The sequence below is a fragment of the Trematomus bernacchii genome, unplaced genomic scaffold (assembly GCF_902827165.1).
Source record: "Trematomus bernacchii unplaced genomic scaffold, fTreBer1.1, whole genome shotgun sequence".
NCBI lineage: Eukaryota > Metazoa > Chordata > Actinopteri > Perciformes > Nototheniidae > Trematomus > Trematomus bernacchii.
In genome coordinates this window covers 8,427,046-8,450,803 of record NW_022987477.1, presented here as the reverse complement: position 1 = coordinate 8,450,803, position 23,758 = coordinate 8,427,046, and the positions used below count along the sequence as shown (strand labels likewise).

General features: G+C 40.6%; 2 protein-coding genes across 2 annotated transcripts; both read right to left on the bottom strand.

Moving 5' to 3' along the window:
- Positions 1 to 727: 727 nt before the first annotated feature.
- On the bottom strand, positions 728 to 12,004 carry LOC117498343 (phthiocerol synthesis polyketide synthase type I PpsD-like). The gene is given in 8 exon segments (XM_034150380.1): positions 728 to 1,427; positions 1,458 to 6,564; positions 6,566 to 6,955; positions 7,111 to 7,292; positions 7,440 to 7,646; positions 7,809 to 7,969; positions 11,318 to 11,471; positions 11,937 to 12,004. Coding segments are annotated over 8 exon segments (6,309 nt in total). The 5' UTR covers positions 11,995 to 12,004; the 3' UTR covers positions 728 to 1,377.
- A 5,363-nt stretch (positions 12,005 to 17,367) lies between these two features.
- rdh12l (retinol dehydrogenase 12, like) lies at positions 17,368 to 21,834 on the bottom strand. Its single transcript, XM_034150369.1, has 7 exons — positions 21,704 to 21,834; positions 21,315 to 21,430; positions 20,210 to 20,365; positions 20,018 to 20,122; positions 19,041 to 19,250; positions 18,735 to 18,927; positions 17,368 to 17,810 (listed from the first exon to the last, which is right to left on the bottom strand). Exons 1-7 carry the CDS (start codon positions 21,715 to 21,717, stop codon positions 17,708 to 17,710), a joined length of 897 nt encoding a protein of 298 aa, XP_034006260.1. The 5' UTR covers positions 21,718 to 21,834; the 3' UTR covers positions 17,368 to 17,707.
- Positions 21,835 to 23,758: the final 1,924 nt, after the last annotated feature.

Here is a 23,758-nt window from a genome sequence, read left to right as displayed (position 1 = left end):
TCAATTCCTTTCTTAATTTAATAGAGATCCAGCCTCATCCAACGAACGGCGCGTAGCAGAAGTGTTCTACTCCAACACCTTCCATCTCAAGTCACCGAATGCAAGTAGTCACCTTAGCTTATCTTGTTATGAGATGATGATGTGAATTACTGTTCAAATTAGTTAATGTAATAATCGTTTGGTTTATTTTACATAAAAAACAAGTTCGAATTTTCAAAAGGTCTTATGTTTTTTTTCGGGGGGGAGGCCCTTTTTCCTGTTTAGAGCAATAGCCCCTCCAAATGTCAGCGCACGTCCCTGGTGTTCAGCATAAGATCTACCCCAGTAAGAAGTGAACCAGCGTCTTGGGACCGGAAACCCAGAGTTAACCCTGAAGTTACCTCGCTAACCGCAAATCCTGCTTCGTAGTACAGGCCACAGGTCTTGTTTCATTTGTTGTAGTTTATCACAGTTATAACAATCAACCTTTGGAGTTTGGAGCCAGTCCCTGCCAGTTTTGTAACATTGTTATTGTGTAATCTGCTTAAAGAGTATTTGTTAAAAACACAACCCTATGAGGCGCACATTTATGGTCATTCAAAATTGCTATGATGTGAAACATGTTTTACATAAGATGCAATACAAAATATAAGTTTACTCATGCAGCCAAATTATTTAGGAGTTCCTTAATGATGATTATAAATGAATGAAAGCAATACTATATTGACATCATATTTTACAGTTTTCATTTTATTTGCATGTGTGTCGATGTCCTCCTCGAGAACAATGTCCTTATCAGCGCAAATTATAATGGGTTGCTCAGTATTTATAGATGCCCTCAATTAAACATTTATGAGACATGCAAGAATACAGTATCACACGTTTTGTTCCATCAATATCATAAAGGAGATTATTAATCAGAATCTTTGAGCCGGCTGTGATAACAACTGGCCATGAACTGTAGGAGATGAGGGAATGTAAGACAGCGAGGCAAAAGTAAGTTACACTTGTACTATATAATGCAGCCTGAACATTTACATGTTTTTACATAAATAAGTGTGCATTTTATTGTAATGCTGATCTTTTCCAAGTTTACATCATGAACATATCACTAAACAGAATGGGTAAAATAAAGCATCTCTTCTAAATCTTCAAAAAGTGAGTAAAATAAGATTATGTATTACAATGTAAAACAAATATACCAAAGGAACATAAACAATAACAACAGCAAACATTTACAATTTCTTTTTTTAAATAAGAAAAGTTCAGTAGGAATGTGCATTGTTTTCAATGGCCATTATAAGCCTCATATTAGATCCAATAACATGTTCAGGTATTCCTTTGTTATGATGGTCTAATAACTGATTGTCTAGAATTCTGTGTCTGCATTTGTCATTTTTACAATCTTGTACTAATGCGTCTAACGGGAATAGGCTCCAAGTTATCACTGGAACCTTCACCTTCACCTTCACCTTCACCTTCACCTTCACCTTCACCTTTACCTTCACTCAGTAGAGAAACTAACGTTGAGAGAGTAGCATTTGGATCCAACAGTTTCACCAAAGGCACATTCACACCTCTCTCCTGAAAGATGAGATTCTGCAGAGTCATGGCCTGCATGGAGTCAATGCCTAAAGATGAAAGAGGTGATTCATCTTTCAGCTCACTTTTATCCATGCCGATGGTCTCACAAATCAGAGACACAACATAATCTTTTGGTGACACTGTTTGAGTTTGTTTGGTTTGAGAATCTGTCTCTTTGGATTTTTGGAAAGCCTCCTCTACCAATGCAGACAGGCGCATGGTCAAGGCCGCATTTTGTGAGAGGATGTTGAACCTGATGTTTCTGAAGTGAAACCTGCAAACCGCCTGTTGGGGTAAATTGAGCACAAGGCATTGCTCCAGACTTTTATGAATCTCAGCCACATCCAACACCATCATCCCCTTTGCCTCAAGAAACCGCTGGAAATGTTCCTTGTTCAAGAGGAGGCCAAGGTTTAGGGCTCCCCAGTTTATGGACTGCCCAGGCAGCCCGATTTTGCGCCGGTATTGACAGAACATGTCGAGGAATGTGTTGGCTGCTGCATAGTTTGTTTGTGATGCGTTTCCCAGAAAAGCTGAGATGGAGGAGTAACACACAAAGTAATCCAGTTGACAGTGCTTTGTTGCATGATGCAAATTCAGTGCACCATTGACTTTGGGTTTCAGTACTTTCTCATAAAGAGATCTGTTGAGGGACTCAATCAGCCCATCATCCAAGACAACTGCACTGTGAAACACTCCTTTGATTGGACAACCAGAGAATGTCTTGCCTATGGCGTTGATAACCTTGTGCACACACTCAGACACAGATATGTCACACTCCATGGAAGTGATGCAGTTTCCACACTGTTTCTCCACATTGTGTATCTCTTGCTCCACATCTGGTGTGGGCTTGCTCCTAGAGAGTATGACAACATACTCACCCCCTCTTTGTGAAATGAACTTGACGGTTTCAAACCCCAGACCAGAAAGACCACCTGCAACTATGTACACTGCCCTCTTTCGGAAAAGCTGTTTTTTTGTTGGCAGCAAGGGAATGTCAGACGGCGTACTGCTGCCATCTTTTTCCAAAACCACAACAGCCAGTTTCTTTGAGTTGAAGTATGATTGTGGTGTCTCTGACTTAAGGATCTCAATGCTTTCAGATTGGACATTCTGATAAGTATAGCTATCAAGGGAACATTTCCTGTTCAAGTTCAAGGATTTTAACCAATGATAGATGTAAGGCCTTTGTGCACTCAAGGATCCCTTTTGCAAAATGACAGGCATCTGAATTGTCTGAACATGAACACTGTCCTTAACACTTTGGATCACATCCTGAGCAAGCAAACACTGCATCTGGGATTCACAGATCAAGACAACATGTTGTATACCTGGAAAGTTGCATATATTAGCAATCAGTGATTCATCAAACGGAGGCAGGATGACAAAAACATCCATTTGATTGACATTTACAAAAGAGCCATTGCACTGTGTGCCAACAATCACGTTCCAGCCTGACTTGTAAGCAGTGAGTGCCAAGACTTTCATCAGAGCAGAATCAGGCACAGAGGATATGATTCCCAGATTATGTTTGGCTCTTGACAAGGCTCGATGAAGGATCTCCCATGCTAGCACAAAGTAGGAAACACAAGGTGTCTTTTGAAGAAATGGGAACTGCTTGATGCTGTAGCACACATCCTCTGGAACTCTGACCTTGCTGGCTGCTACCACAGGATAACAGGAAGCAACCTGGTCTCCCACTTTCAATTTCCTGACATCTTTTCCGACTGCTGTAATAGTACCACTGAAATCAAGCGCCAGTAGCTTGTGTTTCTGTGATGAGTGTTTATTCCAGTACAGCGTCTGGCCAAAATTCAGATGTGATGCACTGACAGGGAAGTAATCTGGTGAATGAGCACATATCTTACTTGGCCGAATTTCAACTGATCTGTCCCTAACTGCCTCGGGGTCCCCCTTACAGTGAATGGCACTCAAGTGGGTCATGTTATGTGCCTCATCTGTCTGAAGGATGCAGGGCTCTGACATTGTAGAAGTAAACCTGCCCACTGAACTGTCCATGATTTCAGGTGGAGTGCGGACAATAGAAGGTTTCAGAATCTGCCCATCTTTTACAACCAACTCTGGGTACTTGCTGCAAGGATGCAATCTTAGGACCTCAGATAGAGCTGCAATGTCCTTGGCAGAGGTGCCGCTGATATCAATCAGCTGAAAGGAAAGATCTGGTATCTCTGCAGCAATTGATCTGGTCATACCAGCGAGGGCAAAACCTGGACTTATGTGGTCCACTGTGATATCAGATGAACAGTAGGTGACTGCTCTGATGGAGTTTGGAAAGCGAATTTGCTTTAGCTTAAGGACTATTTGGCGGAAAGTCTCCAAGCAGCTCGCCAAATTCTGCAAGACAACATCAGCTGACAGTGAAGTCAGGTCTTCTTTGCCCCACAAAAATAAGACCTCATCGAAGTTGTTCTCAATGTCGGTAATATTAAGATTTGCCAGGAGTGTAGGAAACCCATTGCTCAAGATGTCTTTTGCATGTTTGAAGGGAACGTATATAGACTTCAAGTCCAAATATTGTTGCAGGCCTTTTGAGATCCCTTTACTGTCAGCAAAGACCAATGCCTTAGGAGGAGAAGCAGATGTGACACCTTCAGGGATGACACTAAAGGCATTATGGTAGAAATACTCCTCAACCACATGAGAGCGACTACCAAGGTACTTGATTATCACGTGCTTCACCTCAACCAACACTTTCCCTTGTTTATCTGCAAAGCAGCCACATATCTCAAAATGATCTTTGCCCACATCAATTGCTCTCAGATAGACAACCATCTCATCTTGCAAAGGTTCGAACACTGTCAAACTTCCTATTTTGGCAGGAAATCCTGGTCTACCAGTAAAAATGTGCTCCACTGTAACTGGGAGAAGCTGCATCAGAAAATCCAAAACAACAGGATGGATGTAGTAGTCATGCAACTGAGACCGCAGTTCTTCTGGAACAGTGACTTTTGCAAAAGCCTCCTTGAGATCTTCTCCATAGTGCACATCCCACTTATTCTTGAAGATGTCTCCATACTGAAAGCCTCCTCGAGAGAGATACCCATAAAACTCCTTAGAGCTCACTACTGATTTGCATCTTTTGTAGATGGAGCTTAATGAAATGCACTGTTCCTCAATCAGCCTCTCTTTCTTTGAAACCACTGTGCCTGATGCATACATTGCTGATGGAGAGAGAACCATGAACTTAGTGTCTTCCTCTCTTTTTTCTAGTTGCACCTTCATTTCCGATGAATTCTGGCTTAAAACGAAAGGACTGTGGAAATTGACACTGACCTGTAGTGAGCAGAGCGGTACTTTTGGTTTGGCACTGGCCATGAATGCGGCTAAACCCAACTCAGCATAGAAGGACCCAGGAATTATGGGTATGTTGTTGTGCTTGTGCTCTTTCAGGTAGAAAGAAGACTCAGACATCAGATCACAACTGAAAATGTTACTTTCACTCCCTGTCTGACAGAGCACAGGGTGATTGCTCACTGTGTTTTTCTGTGCTGCTCCAATGATAACATCCCTGTCCGAACAATCAAACTGGTATTTTGGAATAGGCAGTGGCATCGTCTCATATCCTCTGTAGAAGGTGTCCCAATTTACTTGAACACCTAGTTCAAACAGATTAGAAACAACAGACAGTAATGTCTCATGATCTTTTTCTGGCTGCACAGAGGCAAGGACAGATGTGTCATTCCCCAGAGATTCCATGATGTTTCTCTGTAGTGCCCTTCTTGGCCCTATCTCTACAAACACTACATTCTTCTTGCCTTTGGTTGCTGAGTTCACTGCCTGCTCAAAAGCTACTGGCTCACGGATGTTCCTCGCCCAGTACTCCCCTTTGCAGAAATCCCCATGCTGGACTTCCTTGCCAGTCACTGTTGAGAACAACTCTGTGTCGAGATCATTGACCTTTAACGAGCCAATTGTCTCCTCGATTTTTTGCAGAATCGGGTCCATCATGTGGCTGTGGTAAGCAGCAGGAACGTCCAAAACACGGAGGAACAGATTCTGACTGTTAGCTGAGGTGCTTAGCTCTTTATGGATGCTCTCAATTGCATCTGCATCACCTGAGAGGGTGCAGGACTGCGAACTGTTGAAAGCAGCCAGGCAAACTTTACCAGAGTAACAAGGGAGAAGAGCAGTTACCTCTGATATAGCCATGTTGCTGATCACAAGCATCTTTCCCCCAGTGACTCTGTTCTGGAGAGTGCTGCGAAAATAGATGACTTTTACTGCATCCTCAAGAGACAAGAGGCCAGAACAGTGAGCAGCTGCAACCTCGCCAACCGAGTGTCCAAGTATTGCATCGGGCTTGACACCCCAGTACCTGAGTAGGGTAGTAATGCCAACTTGGATAGCAAAGAGGAGTGGTTGGATAACATGTGGCTTGTTGAAGTCACTACCCTCAATCTCACTCTCAAGTGTGTCCAAAATGTTAGTTTTACTCAGTCTTTGGAAGAGTTTTCCAATCTCTTTGATCTTACCCCTGAACACAGGCTCATGTTTAAGTAGCTGTTTGCACATGCCATGGTAAGTGACACCATTTCCGCAAAACACAAACACTAGCCTTGGATCTGAAAGGGAAGGGCGAACATTTTTGCTTAAAGTGGCACTTAACTTTTCCTTAAGCTCAACTTTGGATGAAACAATGATGGCCTTTCTGTATTTATGTTTTAGATGGCTCCTTCTGCAAGCTGATGTGTACAACAGCGAATCTACATCAAGTTCACTATCTGCATCTAGCTGTTTAATGGTGTCTTCTGTCATCAGAGTAAGAGATTTTGGTGAATTTGCCGACATGACAAAATACTTTTTCTGTTTCCCACCATTTCTCTGCTCAATGTGTGATTGCTTGTGCTGTTTGACAATGGCGTGTGCATTGGTACCCCCAAAGCCAAAGTTATTAACTCCTGCAATTCTTGGACCTAAGGCTTCCCATTTTTCTGATTCCTTAGGAACTTTAATGTTCAGGGCTTTAGCATCTACACTGGCTGGTCTCCTCAGAATAGAAAACTGAGGGGCAAATTGTTTCATGCTTCATCATGAGGAGAACCTTAATGAGTCCGGCCACTCCCGCTGCAGATTCTGTATGTCCAATGTTGCTCTTCACAGAGCCAATCCGCAGTATCTCTGAACCAGGAGGTTTGGCTTTAGCAATGACATTTGAGATGCTTCCTGCCTCTGTTGGATCTCCAACTGGGGTTCCTGTCCCATGTGCCTCTATGTACTGGACATTCACAAGGTCAGACTCTGAGTAGATTCTGCGCAGGAGTTCCTCTTGTTGTGTCATGGATGGTTTGGTGATTGGGGAAACTGAGTGTCCATCTTGGTTAACGGCTGTTTTGCTGATGATACCCCAGATATGGTCATGGTCTTGTATAGCCTGTAAAGCAAAAACAAGAAAAGAAAAGAGTATGTATTATGGAATAAATTGTGTGTTGTTTAATGTTTAAAATAAACCAGTTACTGATATGGTTACTGGAAAATAAAAAGATAACAATTACATTGTTCAACCTTTATGACTCTTCATATTCTTACCTTTTTCAGCGGCTTCAGCAGAACAACTCCGCAGCCCTCCCCTCTACCATAACCATCTGCTTTGTTGGAGAAGGGTTTGCTGGTCCCTTCAGGTGAGATCATCTTGGCCTTGCTGAGAGCAACAAACACTCTTGGCTCTATAATACAGTTGACTCCCCCACAAACAGCCATTTCACAATCGCCTGATGAAATAAAACATGTTGCATGTGTTCGCCCTCATTAAACAGTATCTTTGCAATTAAACCCACAACGCTACAGATTTCCATCAACTGTACCTTACAGGCTGCTCTAAAAAGTCTCATTAATATTAGTTGGACTACTATACAGACCTTGTTTAATGGATTGACAGGCAAGATGAAGAGCCACAAGAGATGATGAGCAGGCACAGTCCAGAGACAGTGAGGGCCCAGTGAAGTTGAAGATGTAGGACACTCTGTTTGCAGCAATACTCATGGCAAGGCCTGTGCCAGTCCAGTGGTTGATCACACTTGGGTGCACGTGTGCAGCATTTGTCTCATAATCTCTGTTCATGATGCCTACAATAAAAGCAACATTAAACTGATAAGAAACGTGCATAACATAACCTAGTGGTTATTGCATGGAGAATATTCAAAGAAAAGTGGTAACGTCTGATGGAAATATTAAACAAAACTAAATTAAAAAAAGATTTCCCTGGCAAAATAGTTTTAGCGACTTACCGAAATACACTCCAGTCCTGGTCCCACTGGCCTTCTCCATAGGGATTCCGGCATTTTCCAATGCCCTGTAGACACACTGAAGGAGCTGTTTTTGTTGAGGGTCCATCTGTTCCACTTCACTGTCACTGATGCCAAAGAATCTGTGGTCAAATTCATTGAACCTGAAACAATTTAAATCCATTAAATTAAATGTAGTGATTTAGCAATAATTTAGTGGGAATGCTGACACAGCATTCCAACTATCTGTTATGCTACGCACAAAATTCTTTATTATTCCGCCGGGTTATTTTGCACCTCTTCTTCTCCCACATTCCACATCGCAGATACTCTGTTCAAACATCAAAACGTTCAGCTCGGTCGGGAATAGATGGCTATTACTTTTATTATTCATAACTTTCATAATTCCAGAGATACATCCCATAATTCATCCCATTTTTAACATGGAAGTCAATGGAGAAACTCTTCAGACTTGAACAATCTTCATGCAACTTCAACTGCTAACTGCTCCTTCATACTTTCACTCAGAAACCTCATTCCAACTTTAAAATGTTACACATCTTTCTGAAATTATACGTGTAACACAACTTTTAAATCTGATTCCTACTTTTAGAGATATTAAACATTGTTCAGACCTTGGTAAAGAGGCCTTCTTCAGATTTTAGAGTGCGTGATGTCACAGCTAGAGTGGAGGACAGATTTAATTTTGCCTTCATATTTTCTTTTAAACCTGACATAATTCCCAAACCCTACATTCCTGAGACATAATTCTTCATGAGAAACGTAGGAAAACATCTCGTAGCTTGAAAAGTAAAATAAATTAAGCAAAATAATTAAACAAAATGCCTCTTGAGGGCATGAAGTGACAAAAACTTTCAACATGTCTCCATTAAACCCCATTGTAAGTTCAGCCTAACCTTTCCCCACCACAGCAGCCGCACACCTTTAGTTAATCTGCCAAAAAGGCCACATTATTAACCCGAAAGTACACAAAAAGTACACTTCAGATGCTCAAGTTCCTTGACATGCTTCACGCTTTGAAATTTCACAGATATCTGTTATGGTTCTTCAACAAAACATTCACATGTAAGAGGTTTATCTCTCATTCAGAACAATGAAAATGCTCTCCTCTAACTGATTACTGACATCACCATGGAAACCTTTGATCTCTGGACACATCGTTAGCTCAAATATAAACACCTGTGTCATGGAACACGATGATGTCATAACTCCAACTGACATGCTCAGAGCACCAGACTTCAGATAATGGTTAACGGTCCTGCCCTCAACAGCTCTACGTCAATTATGGGGTGTATTCATATGTCGTTTCCATGGAAATCCCTCGCCATAAAAGACGATGTCGCTATAACTCCTATGAAAATGTTCAAAAAGTGCTCAACCTTCACATGTGTGCTAACAGTCCAGCCGTGAAGACATATAGGGGAAAGTTTTGAGATTTCTTCAAATGCCGTTGCCATGGCAACACAATGCTCACCATGAAACACGGTTTTCTCATAACTTCAGTGAAAATGCTCCAAACGGCCCAAAACTTCACAGGTTTGGTGACGATGCAGCCATCAACGCATCTAAGCGTATTATGGGATGTCATCAAATGCTGTTGGCATGGCGACAGATCATTCGCCATCAAGTTAGTTCAAAAGTTTGCAGTTAAAATATTCTGCTGCTTTTCCAAGCCTTTTTACTTTCTTTTCTTCTCTTATCACACATTCAAGCCCCCAGTGTTCATGTATCATTTCAATCTAAATTATTCACTTTCTTCTTACACATTACATTTCAGCATAGCAGTTTAGCGTCAGCTTTTCAGCATAAAGCATTCCCACTAGCAATTTCTTCAGGAATTGCATTCTCTAGTTCATAATGTATTACTTGAATTGCCTGAAGTGAAACTTCTTTGCTGGTGATAACCATACTTTAACATTTATGCTCTTCACAGGGAGAGCTCTTTTTAGGGAGAAGCAATAAAACAAAGAAGGGGATTTTTACACACACAACCATGTTTGTGGTGTGCAAAGACCCCCTTCCAAAGTTGTAAGGTGGTCCAGTGTCCCTTCTTCATTTTTGATGATCCAAAATCCCTTCTATATCGAGTTACACAGTTTGTATTTAATCAGATTTAACATCGTCTTTTGATGGATGGATGAGGTTTATATTAAGGGGAATATGACAGTACATTAAGCTCGGACTGTGTATTATATAACGGAAAGGACTACACATTATTTTTCAATGCAAGTTCAGTACAATTGTCAGATGGCCTTTATATAGATTTAGAATAGATCCGGCATCGACCCGGAATCTGGAATTAATACAAAATCAGTGACATCATCAACATCTGAGTTCACAGTTTAATAGACATCTCAATAACGCAGAAAACCTTAACCTATTATGCAAAATGCACTTTTTGATGACTTTTATACATAAATATGTGTCCCCGGTGTGTCAGGGAACTCACAAAGTAGAAAACAAAACCCTCTCTCTTTTCCTCTCTGAAACAAATTAAAAAGGGGGGTGCTAATGAGCAGATCCAGGATTTTGGCTCCTATGACGTCATTGGCGACATGTGGCACACGTGACACGTCCCAACCTATCGTCTCCGGCACACGTGACACGTCCCAACCTATCGTCTCCGGCATACGTGACACGTCCCAACCTATCGTCTCTGTGTCTAGCTGAATCCCCTCTCGCAGCTGTGTGTCTGTGTATTCAGCAGGATGTCTGCAGGAGGCACTTAGAGTAAAGTTGTTATAATACATATAATGGCACTGTTCTAGTGGTAAACACTTAAGAAAGAACATGTCAAGCTATGTGCTGTATCAGAAACAATGCGCTGCGTGTTTTGGGAGTAATATGGTCTGTGTTTACATTAGCAAGCATGCTAACACTCAGAGCTAACGCTGTAGGCTACTGGAGAGAATATTATGTGTAACGTAATGTCCTTGTGGCAAACCCTGCGAGAGAGAAAGGTTTGAGCTCCATACTGTTTCAGAAATAATGCTTGAAGCGGTTGGGAGCATAATATGGCATTTAATCACGGCAGCGTTTAGCTGAGTTTCTCCCGGTAGAAAACTCTCTTGCAGGGGAAAGCTGCATGACGCTACAAAGGGGCGTGGCTAGCAGCAGCCGTTCCATTTAAAGCAGAATCAGCCTTTTTGGAACAGGGCTGAAATAGAGGGGTATGAGCAGTATGAGGCATGGCTACAATGGGTGATCTGTTTGGTATTTCACAGACATGTTTTGTATAGGTATGGCCCGACAATATATTTTTCAAATATAGCATAATAGGTCCACTTTAAATGAAGGGCCACAAAGAAATGACACCCCTGTTTTAATTTACCCAATACAAATAATTACGAGAAGCCTCAACTAAGCTTGTACAACATTACAGAGATACCTTTATTAATAAGGAAAACATGTTATTACATCAGTTTTAATTTATAAGTTATAAAACACGAGTCGTTTGATCTAAATTGGAAAATCATTTATAAACAGCATACCCATTGATAAGTGCAGCCTTGGCTGTGCGGGATTTACCCGCCTTGTTGTCATCAGGGTCATACCAGCTGGATATGTCAAATCTCTCTTTGGGAATTGGCACAGAACAGTTTCTCCCCTCCACCAGAACCTTCCAGAAATTGTCAAGCCCTTCTCCTGTTTGAAAAGACATACGTCATACTTCAAATCTCAACTGTGGTAATATAAATTGTAGTTGGCAGATAAGGAGAACAATGCCCACTGTCAATTGCACAATGCTCTTGGTTTGCAACACAAAGTTATGTTGAAAAGTGTAAAGAATTGCTTAGTGAACTAATACAATTTTTTTTTTTAAATTAGATTTAAATAGAATAAAAAGAAGAAATGTTTTGGGGAATTAATTTCACCAGCCATGATGGTCTTTAAGAGGTTGTATGTCTCAAGTACAACTATTTTTATTGTGTTTATTTCTAAACCAATCTTTTATTGTAAGCATATGCAGCTTCTTTTATGTTTTTTTTACACTCACAGTAATGTTCTCCATTTGTCTTAACACGCAAATGCAAAATCTGTCAATGTGACAGTAATTAACACAAAAAACGTAATAAACAAAAACTACGTTCACAAATTCAAAGGACTTACCCCCTGGAAAATTGCATCCAATGCCTACCAAGGCAATAGCGTCTTCAGCTTCTTCCATTCTGACTGTACATCACTGAGGATCAAAAATCAAAAATCTTTACTGCATCATCACAGTATCACTGCTGCTTGCATGCAGCGCTCGCATCCAGAAAGTCAATGTATTTAGCATTCTTGCAAACTATTTAATTAGTCCGATTTCGTCATGCACCGGTGCATCCTTACATCCATTCTGTTGCCTTTTACCCCCAGTGATGGTATCACTGCCGGACTTGCACGTTATTCTTATAGCCAGCTTATTTTCTTAATTAAACATTAATGATTTATTGTATACATGGCCATGGAGATGAAGGACTTCAGGCATGTATGGCGCCTTGCAAATGATTAGACCCAGTTGAATAAGTAAATCAACATGTTATCCAATGATGGGGTGACTTCAGGTCTTGTTTCATTTATTGTAGTTTATCACAGTTATAACAATCAACCTATCACTCTAGGACAGGGGTCGGCAACCTTTTTGATATGAAGTGCCATTAAAAAAGAAAATTGTTATCGGCGAGCCAACGATTATCAACGGGGGGGGTTGAGGAGCTTGACGCTGGTGAACTATCAACAGGAGGGCCAAATTTAACAAATACATTTAAATAATTGGTTTAAACGGCATAATAATAAGGACGATCGTCCGTTCTGTGATTCTCCAGAACACACATGTTATGATATTAGGGTCATGCAGAGTGAAATGAGATCGCTGTCCCTTTAAGAGAGAGAGTGAGCGAGCGTGTGTATGTTTCTGGAAGTGAAACGAGGCAGCAGAAAAACAGAGGTCTGTGATGTATTTTGTGAAACAGAAGAACAGCTAAATAAATGCAACGGCCTCCCAAGAAGAGCTCGCCTCTCTCCAGTCATTTAAGATAAAGTGGGTTATTGAACCTGAAGCTTGTTGCTTCTGCCCTCCTCGACTACGGTCTGGGAGCCGACAGGAAAGTTCAACACACAGATGGCCAGTCCGCCCCTTTGTAGCATATTATTTCAATGAGAGATGAGCAGATCACCACTGGGCTTTCAACTAAAGACACAGCCACGCAAAAACTGCGGCATTTGTACAGCTCCTTATGGATACTGCAATTTGTGCTTTCCTCCGTGGTGAAACGATCAGCACTGCACTACGGAGGAAAGCGGCAGAAAGCCACCTGGAGTTAAACAGAGCGGGGCTGCGTTGCGTGCATGGCTTCCTTCTGCAGGTAACGGGGAGACGCGCTCTGGCGGCGGTCTCGTTTAGGATCCGAAAATACAATTTAAATATTTTGCACACTTATTCCACTTATTCCTAGTGTGCCTAGTTGCCGACCCCTGATCTAGGACATCAAGTTTAAATTCCTTATTCCTATGGGCAATGTTAAATGTAAGTTCACCCATCTAAACAATTTACTTACCACTTTTAAGATATAGGTAAGTAAATATTAAAGGTCCCATGTCATGGCCATTTCTACTGATCATATTTCCATTGTTGAGGTCTACTAGAATAGATTTAAATTGTGCAATTTTCCAAAATCACATTGGTTTCTCATACAGCATCTCTGTATAGTATGTGTATTCACCAGGTATTCACTCTCTGTCCTAAAAGGCTTGTTGGAGCTCCTGCCCCCCCCCTCCCTGTGAGCCCAGTGTGCTCTGATTGGTCGGGACGTTGCGAGGCTCGTTGCGAGGCTCGTTGCGAGGCTCGTTGCGAGGCTCGTTGCGAGGCTCGTTGCTGCTCGCCGCTGCTGTGAGCTGCTGCGAGGAGCGGACAGGTTTCCGGGTCGGCGATACAGCGAAACACAGTGAAACTCATCATGAGCACACACAAACACTCACAGCCGAAGTAAAAACAATAAGTGTGGCTTGATATTGAGTAAGAAAATGGTTTAGAACGCTGTGAGAATGGGTCTGCGGAGAGCATTTCTCCGCGATCCCAACTCGTCAATTATCAGCGTTCAGGGAGCTCTATGCAAGTCAATGGGACTCCCTGTTAGTTAGCCAAGGGATCCTGGTGTGTGAGGTGCTCTGCGGATTGGTCCATTTGGGCCAATCCGGTCATTTGTTGTTGATTTGGGTGTTCACATGTCACAGAGCCCAGGAAGCAAACAATGGAAAATGAGAAATCTCCAACGAGGCGTTCTGGGGCAGCATAGACAGGTATTTTCTGTGTTAGAGTTTTACTCGCTACAGGGTGTACTTTGAGGGTTTTTGACTCTGCAGACCGTTTACATGCATAAAAACCTTCATAACACACAACCGGAAAAGCATGACATGGGCCCTTTAAGACAAAAAGGTAATCATTACTCCAATGAATTGTATAATGCATTCAACTTCATCTGAGTCATTCATTCATCCATCATCTTTAACTGATGTTTCATTATCTTTATGTTTTTATTAACATTGAGTTTAAGGTAGATTGATTTTCTTTTTTTCATGTGTACTGTTTTTTTATAATGTACATTTAAATCAAATGAAATCATGATTTCACCAAAACCAATCATAAAAGCCACACACTATAACAAATATTCCCTTTTGGGCTTGACAAGTAGTTGATAAAAACAAGTATCATAGAACGCTATACAAAGCAGAACAAAAAACACCTGGTTCATTTTACTGATGGTCATTCTTGTCGTAGTTTCCATTCCCGTCATGTAAAGGGTTTTGCTGTAATCTCTATTTCATTGCCCTTATCAGTCCACTAAAGTCACACAGATCATAGTGCGGTATTAAAGAGCCCATGTCATGCTTTTCCGGTTATTACCCGTCCCCTTGTGTGTTATGAAGGTTTTTATGCATGTAAACGGTGTGCCGAGTCACAAACCCTCAAAGTACACCCTGTAGCGAGTAAAACTCTAACACAGAAAATACCTCCCCAAAACGCCTCATTGGAGATACGTCATTGTCCATTTGATTCTTCCATTTCGTTCCGGGTACGGCATGATGTCATGCCGTACCCGGAACGAAATGGACCAATCCGCGGAGCCGTTACGTTACGTCCGCGGAACCGTTACGTTAAGCCCCCGCTGATTGGTCCAAATTTACCAATCCACGGACTTCCTCACACACACACACTCAGTGCAGGGAGCTCTGCTGATTTCTCCTCCCTGTGCAGGCTGATAACAGGCAGTTGGGATCGCGGCAAAATTCTCTCTGCAGACCCATTCTCACAGCGTTTATCAACCTTTTTCTTACTCAATATCAAGCCACACTTATTGTTTTTACTTCGGCTGTGAGTTTGTCACAAGCTTGCATTCCATCCTGTCTGAAAACGGCTACCATCATTCCTGTCCCCAAAAAGACACCAGTCAGAGAGCTCAACGACTACAGGCCCATAGCCCTAACATCGGCGGTGATGAAATGTTTCGAAAGACTGATAGCCGACTACATCAAAGCCAGCCTCCCACCCTCCCTCAACCCTCATCAGTTTGCCTATTGAGCCAACAGATCCACGGATGATGCCATCGCCACGGTCCTTCACACAGCTGTGAGCCACTTAGAAGGCCCAGGCAACTATATAAGGATGCTGTTTGTCGATTTTAGCTCAGCTTTTAACACCATCATACCTGACATACTAGTGGAAAAACTGTCAAGCCTAGGTTTCCCCTCCATTTTATGCGCCTGGATTAATAATTTCCTAACAGACCGTCCTCAGACAGTGAAAATAGGCCCTTATTGCTCCTCCACCCGCACCCTCAGCACTGGCTCCCCGCAGGGCTGCATGCTGAGCCCGCTACTCTACACACTCTACACACACGACTGCTCTCCCATTCACCCCTCCAACTCCATTATAAAATGTGCAGATGACACCACTGTGGTTGGCCAAATATATAAGGGAGACGACGAGTCGGCATACAGAGACGAGATCCTGAAGCTGTCTGCGTGGTGTTCAGCTAACAACCTACATCTGAACACAAGCAAAACAAAAGAAATCATCATAGACTTCAGAAAGCACCGTCCAGAACACGCCCCCCTTCACCTCAATGGAGAGAGAGTGGAGAGGGTCTCCACCTTTAAGTTCCTGGGGGTTCACATTTCGGAGAGCCTCAGCTGGACAGCACACACCACTGCAGTAGTTAAGAAGGCCCAGCAGTGACTACACTTCCTGAGGGTGCTTCGGAGAAACCGACTGAACAAGAAGCTGCTGGTGTCCTTCTACCGGGCGACCATCGAGAGCGTGCTGTCATACTCCATCTCGGGGTGGTATGCAGGATGCTCAGCTGCGGACAAGAAAGCCCTGCAGAGAGTGATCAGGATGGCAGAGAAAACCATCGGCTGCCCCCTGCCCTCTCTGGAACACATCTCCACCTCCCGCTGCCGCAACAGAGCTAACAAAAATAATTAAGGACAGCTCTCACCCAGGTCACAGACTGTTCTCTCTCCTGTCTTCTGGGAGAAGATACAGGAGCTTCAAGTCACGGACAAACAGCCTCAAAAACAGTTTCTACCCCTGGGCCGTCAGGCTGCTTAACCACCAAACATAATGCAATAACCATAACCATTCTCACACATACACACACTTTTAATGCACTTTATATACTATTTTTATATCAATATTTTTAACTATTTATTCCCCCGTATGATTGTTTATGTTGTCTGTCCTATTGCCGTGTTTTTTAGTGTTCTGTATGTGTTTGTATTTTTTGCACACCGGGACAGAGTTGCACTCTGAATCTCGTTATACTCTGTGTACAATGACAATAAAAGGCTTTAACTTTAACTTGTGTGTGCTCAGGATGAGTTTGGCTGTGTTTGGCTGTGTATCGCTAACAAGGAAACAACACCTCCACGGAGCTCAGCGCGATTCACAACGTCCCGACCAATCAGAGCACACTGTGCTCACAGGGAGGGTGGGGGCTGGAGCTATTGGAGCTACAACGAGCCGTTAAAGGCATAGAGTGAAATTCAGTGAATACACGTAGTTTACAGAGATGCTGTATGAGAAACCAATGTGAGTTTGGAAACATGCACAATATAAATCTATTCTAGTATACCTCAACAATGGAATTATGATCAGTGGAAATGGCCATGACATGGGCCCTTTAAAGTTATTGACTGGGGTGTTTTTATCACAACCTGATCAAATCAGTGCGAAATTGTTTTCGCCATTTTTTTTCTTTATTTAGGTTTGGTTAATTTCCAGGCGTTTGTTGAGATCAATTTGTAACGACAGCCAGGAAAATTAATTAAAAGCCAATCACAAAATAATGTAATTAACTTATTGCTTTCCAGTTTAATTTTCAAGTGTAAGCTACTTTTATTCTCAAACATAAATCTATCAAAAGAAATGTCAGCGATAGCAGATGTGGTGCTACCTGTTTCTCTTTTCTATTGTAAATAAGTATGAAGATGGCCAAAAATATGCCCTTTCGTATTCAGTTAAGTGAAATGATGTGCAGGAAGGAACAAAACAAAAATAATTGATTGGTCAACACCAGGTTTAATAGCAGAAAATACAGTTAAAAAATGTGCAACATTAAGTGAACTATTCCACAGTTTTTCCCAAATATTATTAGAAAGTTATTATCAAAAGGAAAAGAAAAGTACTTTAAATCGAACTCATTTATATACTTTACATATATTAGTATTTACTTAATAGGAAGTAATGCCATTTTGTGCAAATACTGTACAGTATGTCAGTATGTTAAACAAACACCCAAGAAGTGCTGAAAAAGTGCTGATTAGGAAATGTCTTTAATGGAAGACTGTATCATTGAAACATATTGAGAAAAGCAACACTTATTCTAAATCCAGGTTGCTTATTCCCATGTTAACGACAACATCTGACAGCTCATATCCCACAGCTTCTGCGCCACGACGTCATCTTTACCAGCTGCCGAACAGTTGGCAGGAGCACAGTCGCTGTATGAAAAGGCAAATTACAAGATATAAGAGTGGCGTTAAATATTGATAAATCATCTCTTTCATACATTCAGTGCAGGTTATTTAATACACAATGAGTTTATGGCTCAATCAGATAGTATTCAATCCATATTTCTTAACTTGAAAGTGATTATTTAAAACGTATCTTAGGTAATAACTTATTGGGAAATAGTAACTTCTTGCTTTCTTGTTAATACAATCTTATCTACAAGCCAACTATTGTATACTGGAAAAGTATGTCATTTGCAAGTAAAACATAACAGTGTCTGCTATTCTAAGTATGATGGGTAATAAACAAAGCCATCTATCTGTTATATAGTGCCGGTCACAAACAAATCTAACTAGATATATCATGTTAAGGTAAGACTGAATTGCCCATACCACAATTAAAATGTCACCGCTTGGGTTAATATATATTGTTTATAAGATCTGTGATTGCCAATCTTGAAAAAAAAGGAAGCAACTTATAAAATGGGGGATAAAAAAATTGTGAGTAAAACACACAATTTTAAAGATTAATGTCAGGAAGCTTATTTTCTAAGTTGTTTTGCTCCCAAATGAATTAATTAAGTTTTTAATAGCTGGATTTGGTAAAAATGTTCTGAGCTTTTAAATGTTAATTTACAACTTTAATTTAGATTAGTGTCTTCTCGGAATATTACACAATTCCCTCAGCTCCATAATCTTTTTTGTATGGCCCTAATATGCAACGTGTAACAAAAACAAAAAACTTTTTATCATTTGTTTTATCTAAAAAGGAGAATTGTTTCTTGAAGTGTTGTCACAACTTGTAGACAATAAAGTAATTACTTATTACTTGTTCACTTCCAGTTATCTTTTTGACCTCAACAATGGTATCAGATGATGTTGATAAGAAATATTTGATGAGTTGCAGAAATGTACCTGTAATATCCACCGCTCTCTTTATCCAGTGATGGTTCCACTGCGCAGTAAATGCTCGTCTGAGCTCCCTGGGAAGAGTTTTTGGTGAAAGGACTGACCATCTTCATGATGGCCCGTTGAGGGGCGTTTAGATGACGCCATAAATCTGTCTGCACGACTCCAGGATGTAGAGAATATGTCGTCACACCTGTGCCTGAAAGACATCAAATTAATGTCACTGTACAACAGGAGTGAAACAGTGTGTGAATAACAGAAAGAAAGTACAACAAATGCATAAAATCACGGATATGAGGGTATGACGCACACCTTCTAGTCTCTTAGCCAATGAGCGGGTGAAGAGGACATTGGCTAGCTTGCTCTGAGAGTAGGCCCGGTTCTTGTCGTAACTCTTCTCGCTGTTTATGTCCTCCAAATTGATGGAGCTCCAGGAGTGAGCCATGGAGGACACCGTGATTATCCTGGCTGGTGCCGATCTTTTAATCAGGTCAATCAACAAATGTGTCAACAGGAAGTGGCCTGGAGAACAAGGACATGACTTTCACAATCAATTCATACATTGAGAAAACGGTAAAAGGCACCTTATGATGCAAAAGTAATAATTAAGGAATTTAAGTTTTGTTCTACATTTCCAAGCTTCATATACTTTACAGAATGGCTGCTGAATATCCCTTACTAATAGGTTTGTATCCAGAATCTACACTGTATCAAATAGATGTTGTGATGAGTGACAAATGTCTAAGTTTAAGGATAGTTAAACAGACACTCTGAGATCATAAGGGCAATTACATGTCAGTATATTTGAATATTGCTACTTAAACTATTAACTATCAACTGAGAGGGACTGTAACTGACAAATTGCTCGGGAAACCTACACCAAAGTAAAAAAACAGTACTAACTAACATAAAAACTGGGCAGCTAGACAATGGAAAAAGCATCATGTTGATCAATCCAAGATTTGGGAAATTATGTTGCTAAAGTTCTGTCATTACCATTGAAAAAAAGTCCAAAAAAGCTATCTTTACTTCTTTATCATTTCAATGTATAACAATCTATAGTGTATTTTCTTTGATACAATTAGCTCTGCTTACCTAACCGCCAACTAAATGCAGATTAAATAGATTTTGACAAGTAAGAACATGACTCCATAATACTAATATTTTGGTGTCAAATCATATATTTTGTGCTGGATTTCGACAAAGGACAGGCCATGCTTGACTCACATCTCTATCGGAGTCCTTTCCTCATGACACACGTAAGAGCACTACATAATGTTATTTTTTACCAAAGTGATTGACACCGATCTGCATCTCAAAGCCATCTGCTGTTTTCCCATATGGACAAACCATCACACCAGCATTGTTGACGAGGATGTTTAGCTTCGGCTCATCTGTACAAAACAACATTAAGAAGTTATATGTGTGTGGCTTCAAAGATTTTAAATGTTTACAGATTCCTAAGGATGATATTAGCTAACCTTTGTTGATGGCTTCAGCAAATTCTCTTATCGATTTGCTATCTGCCAAGTCAAGTTTCATGCAAAGGACATTTTCGCTGCCCGAGCGTTCGATGACTTCTTTCTTAGCGGCCTCCCCTCGCTCCATGTCCCTGCAGGCCATGATGATCTTTGCACCTAAACAGAAGAATAAACAGCAGTGAGTATAACAGCAGGTGAAGAGCACCCCCTTGTGACAAAAGGTGTACATTATGTGTAGTGTATTTTACAAAAATAATTAAGGGGAATTAGGAGAGACATTATTAACCTCTTAGAAGTAAGAAGTGTGTTTTTTTTCCTTCTATGTCATAGACCTTTTAAAAGAAAATATAACTCAATTTACTGGGTTTTTGAAATGTTTAGTTTAGGATGCAGATTTTACAATCCAATCCAACTGATGTCTACTTGTTTGAAGCATCTGCATGAATATATTAAATTACATGAAAGAAATAATAATGTGTGTGACTTATGTTCACATTGAGGGACAAATAAGTTTCACATTCATCTTACTAGACAATATTTAATGTAATTTAAATGTTATCATATTTTTCCTTAACTTTCGTAATTTATTAGAGCTTGGTACCTGTCTAAACCAAAATCTGTACAATTGATTGTCTCAGGTAACCATCGCTGGCTTGATCAGATTCCTATGTCTTATTATCTGATATTTTATATAGATATTTGGCTCTATAAATATATATTATAGATGTACTTTGATTGTTCTTTTGTAGGACCTCTATTCAAATCTAATCACAAATTAATTCAATGTCATTCCAGTCACATTTTTCACATTAAGCAGTTAATACCATTTTTTTTGTGAATGTCAACCTCTTTATTTCTTTGGTATAGCTGCCCTGTGTTGGGACAAAGTGAAAAAAACATGAATATGGCTTAGTAGTGTTTTAGTAGTAAATAATGTGTATATTTCCCTCGATGTGAAGCCATACTCAATATTGTTGTGGTATATATTAGCAACAATGTCAACACATTTTAGAAGTGGTAAAACACTACATGATCCAAGAGTCCCTTTTACAGAGCTAGATAAATCCTAATATTTGATGTGAGGACCAGTATAATGTGTACCCACCTCTCTTCGCCAGGTCAATGGCTGTCTCTTTTCCGATACCTGTGTTGGCTCCAGTGATGACAACAGTTTTGTCCTCCAGCCTCTCAGCAGAGGACCAGGCCGACCGGAAGAGGTTTCTATGGAGTTGAGAAATCACTGTTGCTTAACTTTAGCTGACTCAAGCAGCTGAATGGGTGTGACATAAGATAATATAAAGTAAATATGCTTAGAACAAATACTAATATACTTTCAACTAAGTTAAAGAAACACGACCTACCATACACTATTATGTAGTACTGAATTTATTACAGTCTTCTACAATTAGGCTATTTTCCCATGTATGGATAATTTAAACGAACGTACGCTATTTACACAGATTAAGTACTGTCATGAATGTATCAAGTCCTCACCTTATACCCTGCATCTCACTTGACTACAGCTGTCAGGTTGGTGTAAAACCTTACGAACAAACGTTCAAAACAAATGTTTTAAAAATTCTAATTCAACAGCACCACTAACGTCACGAAAAAGTATGTTGGTTAAAAATGCGGAAGTGTGAATTAATTGTCATAATTTATTGGCTGGGATTTCAGCCAATCAGTTGTGACCCGGTCTCTCTCGGACAACACGGATTGGTTGAGCTTCAGGTTATGGGCAAGATCTTTGTGTTGGGTGTGTTCGATTATGAACGCGGGCCATTGCCGGGCGGGTGGGGAGTACATTTCACAGTAGAAACTAAACTACAGTTCTTTATTTATTTATGTAAATGTGATCAGCGACATATTTTAAACATCATCTACTTTAATTTGTTTATTTCAATCTACATTTTTTTAAACCCTGTAAAAATAGTACAGTAGGCCTACAATTAGAGTTGCAGCAAAAGTTGTTATCATAAAAATGAATATAGACACAGATAAATAACACACAACATTTTTATTTTTATTTGACTGGACATTGTTTTATCAAACCAAATAAATAAGCGATTTTAACTAATAGCCATACAGGTCTTATTTTTGCAGTCTTTGAACACAACATGTACATCACACGATACACTTTTCATTGGATTATGATTACAATACAAAAAAAAGAGTATGTCCTTTCAATACAAATAAAATAAAGTAACAAACAAACAAAACAAAAAAAGATCCGCTCCCTCTCTAGACCAAAACATACCTCTCCAGCAGGTGGCAGCAAATGACCACCCACCGCCGTGAATCAGCTGAGGGAGACTGTTTTACTTTGACACTAGCCCTGTGTTGCTGTTATGTCTATAGACAGATTAACAGGCTGGTATTTGGGTAAGTCTTGTCCTTGGCTGAGATCTCACTATGTTGGGCAAATAATTAGCCATAAACAGAAATGACCCATCAAAGATCAGCAAAATCCACAATGAACCCATAACTCAGGTCAGCTCCTATAAGTACCTTGGTTTCTAGATAATAATAGTCTAGATAATACACTCAGCTGGAAGGCGCATGTTCAAGGTCTGTGCTCTAGACTTCAACAGCGGTTATACTTTCTGCGTCGACTCTGGGCTTTCGGAGTCGACCAGAAGTTCATGTTACTGTTCTATCATGCAGTGTTGGAGAGCATCATGAGGTATGGTATTACTGCCTGGTATGGTAACTTGACAGTGCAGTTAAAGTCACAGATCGCTCGCCTGGTACAGACTGCTAAGAAAATGAAGGGGGTTAAAAAACACCCATCTCTCCAAAACATATACGAGCAGTCCATTATCAGACAGGCAAAACAAAATTGTGTCTGATCCCACCCACACACTCCACCCAGAATTCCAGCTCCTACCTTCTGGTAGAAGATTCAGGGTTCCCAGAGCAGGCTGAACCGCTATCAGCACTCATTCCTACCTATGTCGATTAAGCTTCTTAACATTCACATGAAATGAAATGTAGTCAAATGTAATGAAATGTACTTTTTAAATGTTGGCCATGAGGGTTGTGCAATAGGTCGCCATTGTCAGTATGTGCGTCTGTGTATTGTGTTTGTTCAAACGGTGTATGACTGATGATATGTGTATGTCTCTTAATGTCCACTATGTTTGTATATGTACATGTATGCAGAACTGCAGGACGGAGTCCAGAACAAATTTCCTTACGGGGACAATAAAGTATATCGTATCGTATCGTATCGTATCGTAAAACCCCATGAATGGCTCATTCATACCTTAGATACATTATCACGGCATACAGTGGGATTACAGGCTGCGGCTGGACCATAGACTGTATGGACAGAGGCCTTTAAAACAGGAAACATTGCACCGTCATCAACTGATTGTGCGTAAGAAAACATTTCCTTCCCTTTTCTCTGGGGGATCAGTCAGCAAAAAAGTGCATGTGTATTATGTGTGTGTGTGTGTGTGCATATATGCAGAACAAAGATAGGTAGGAGTGTGCATAATTAGATTAAAAACACCAAATGAACTTTGTGTGCACTCATCCTGATTGCAT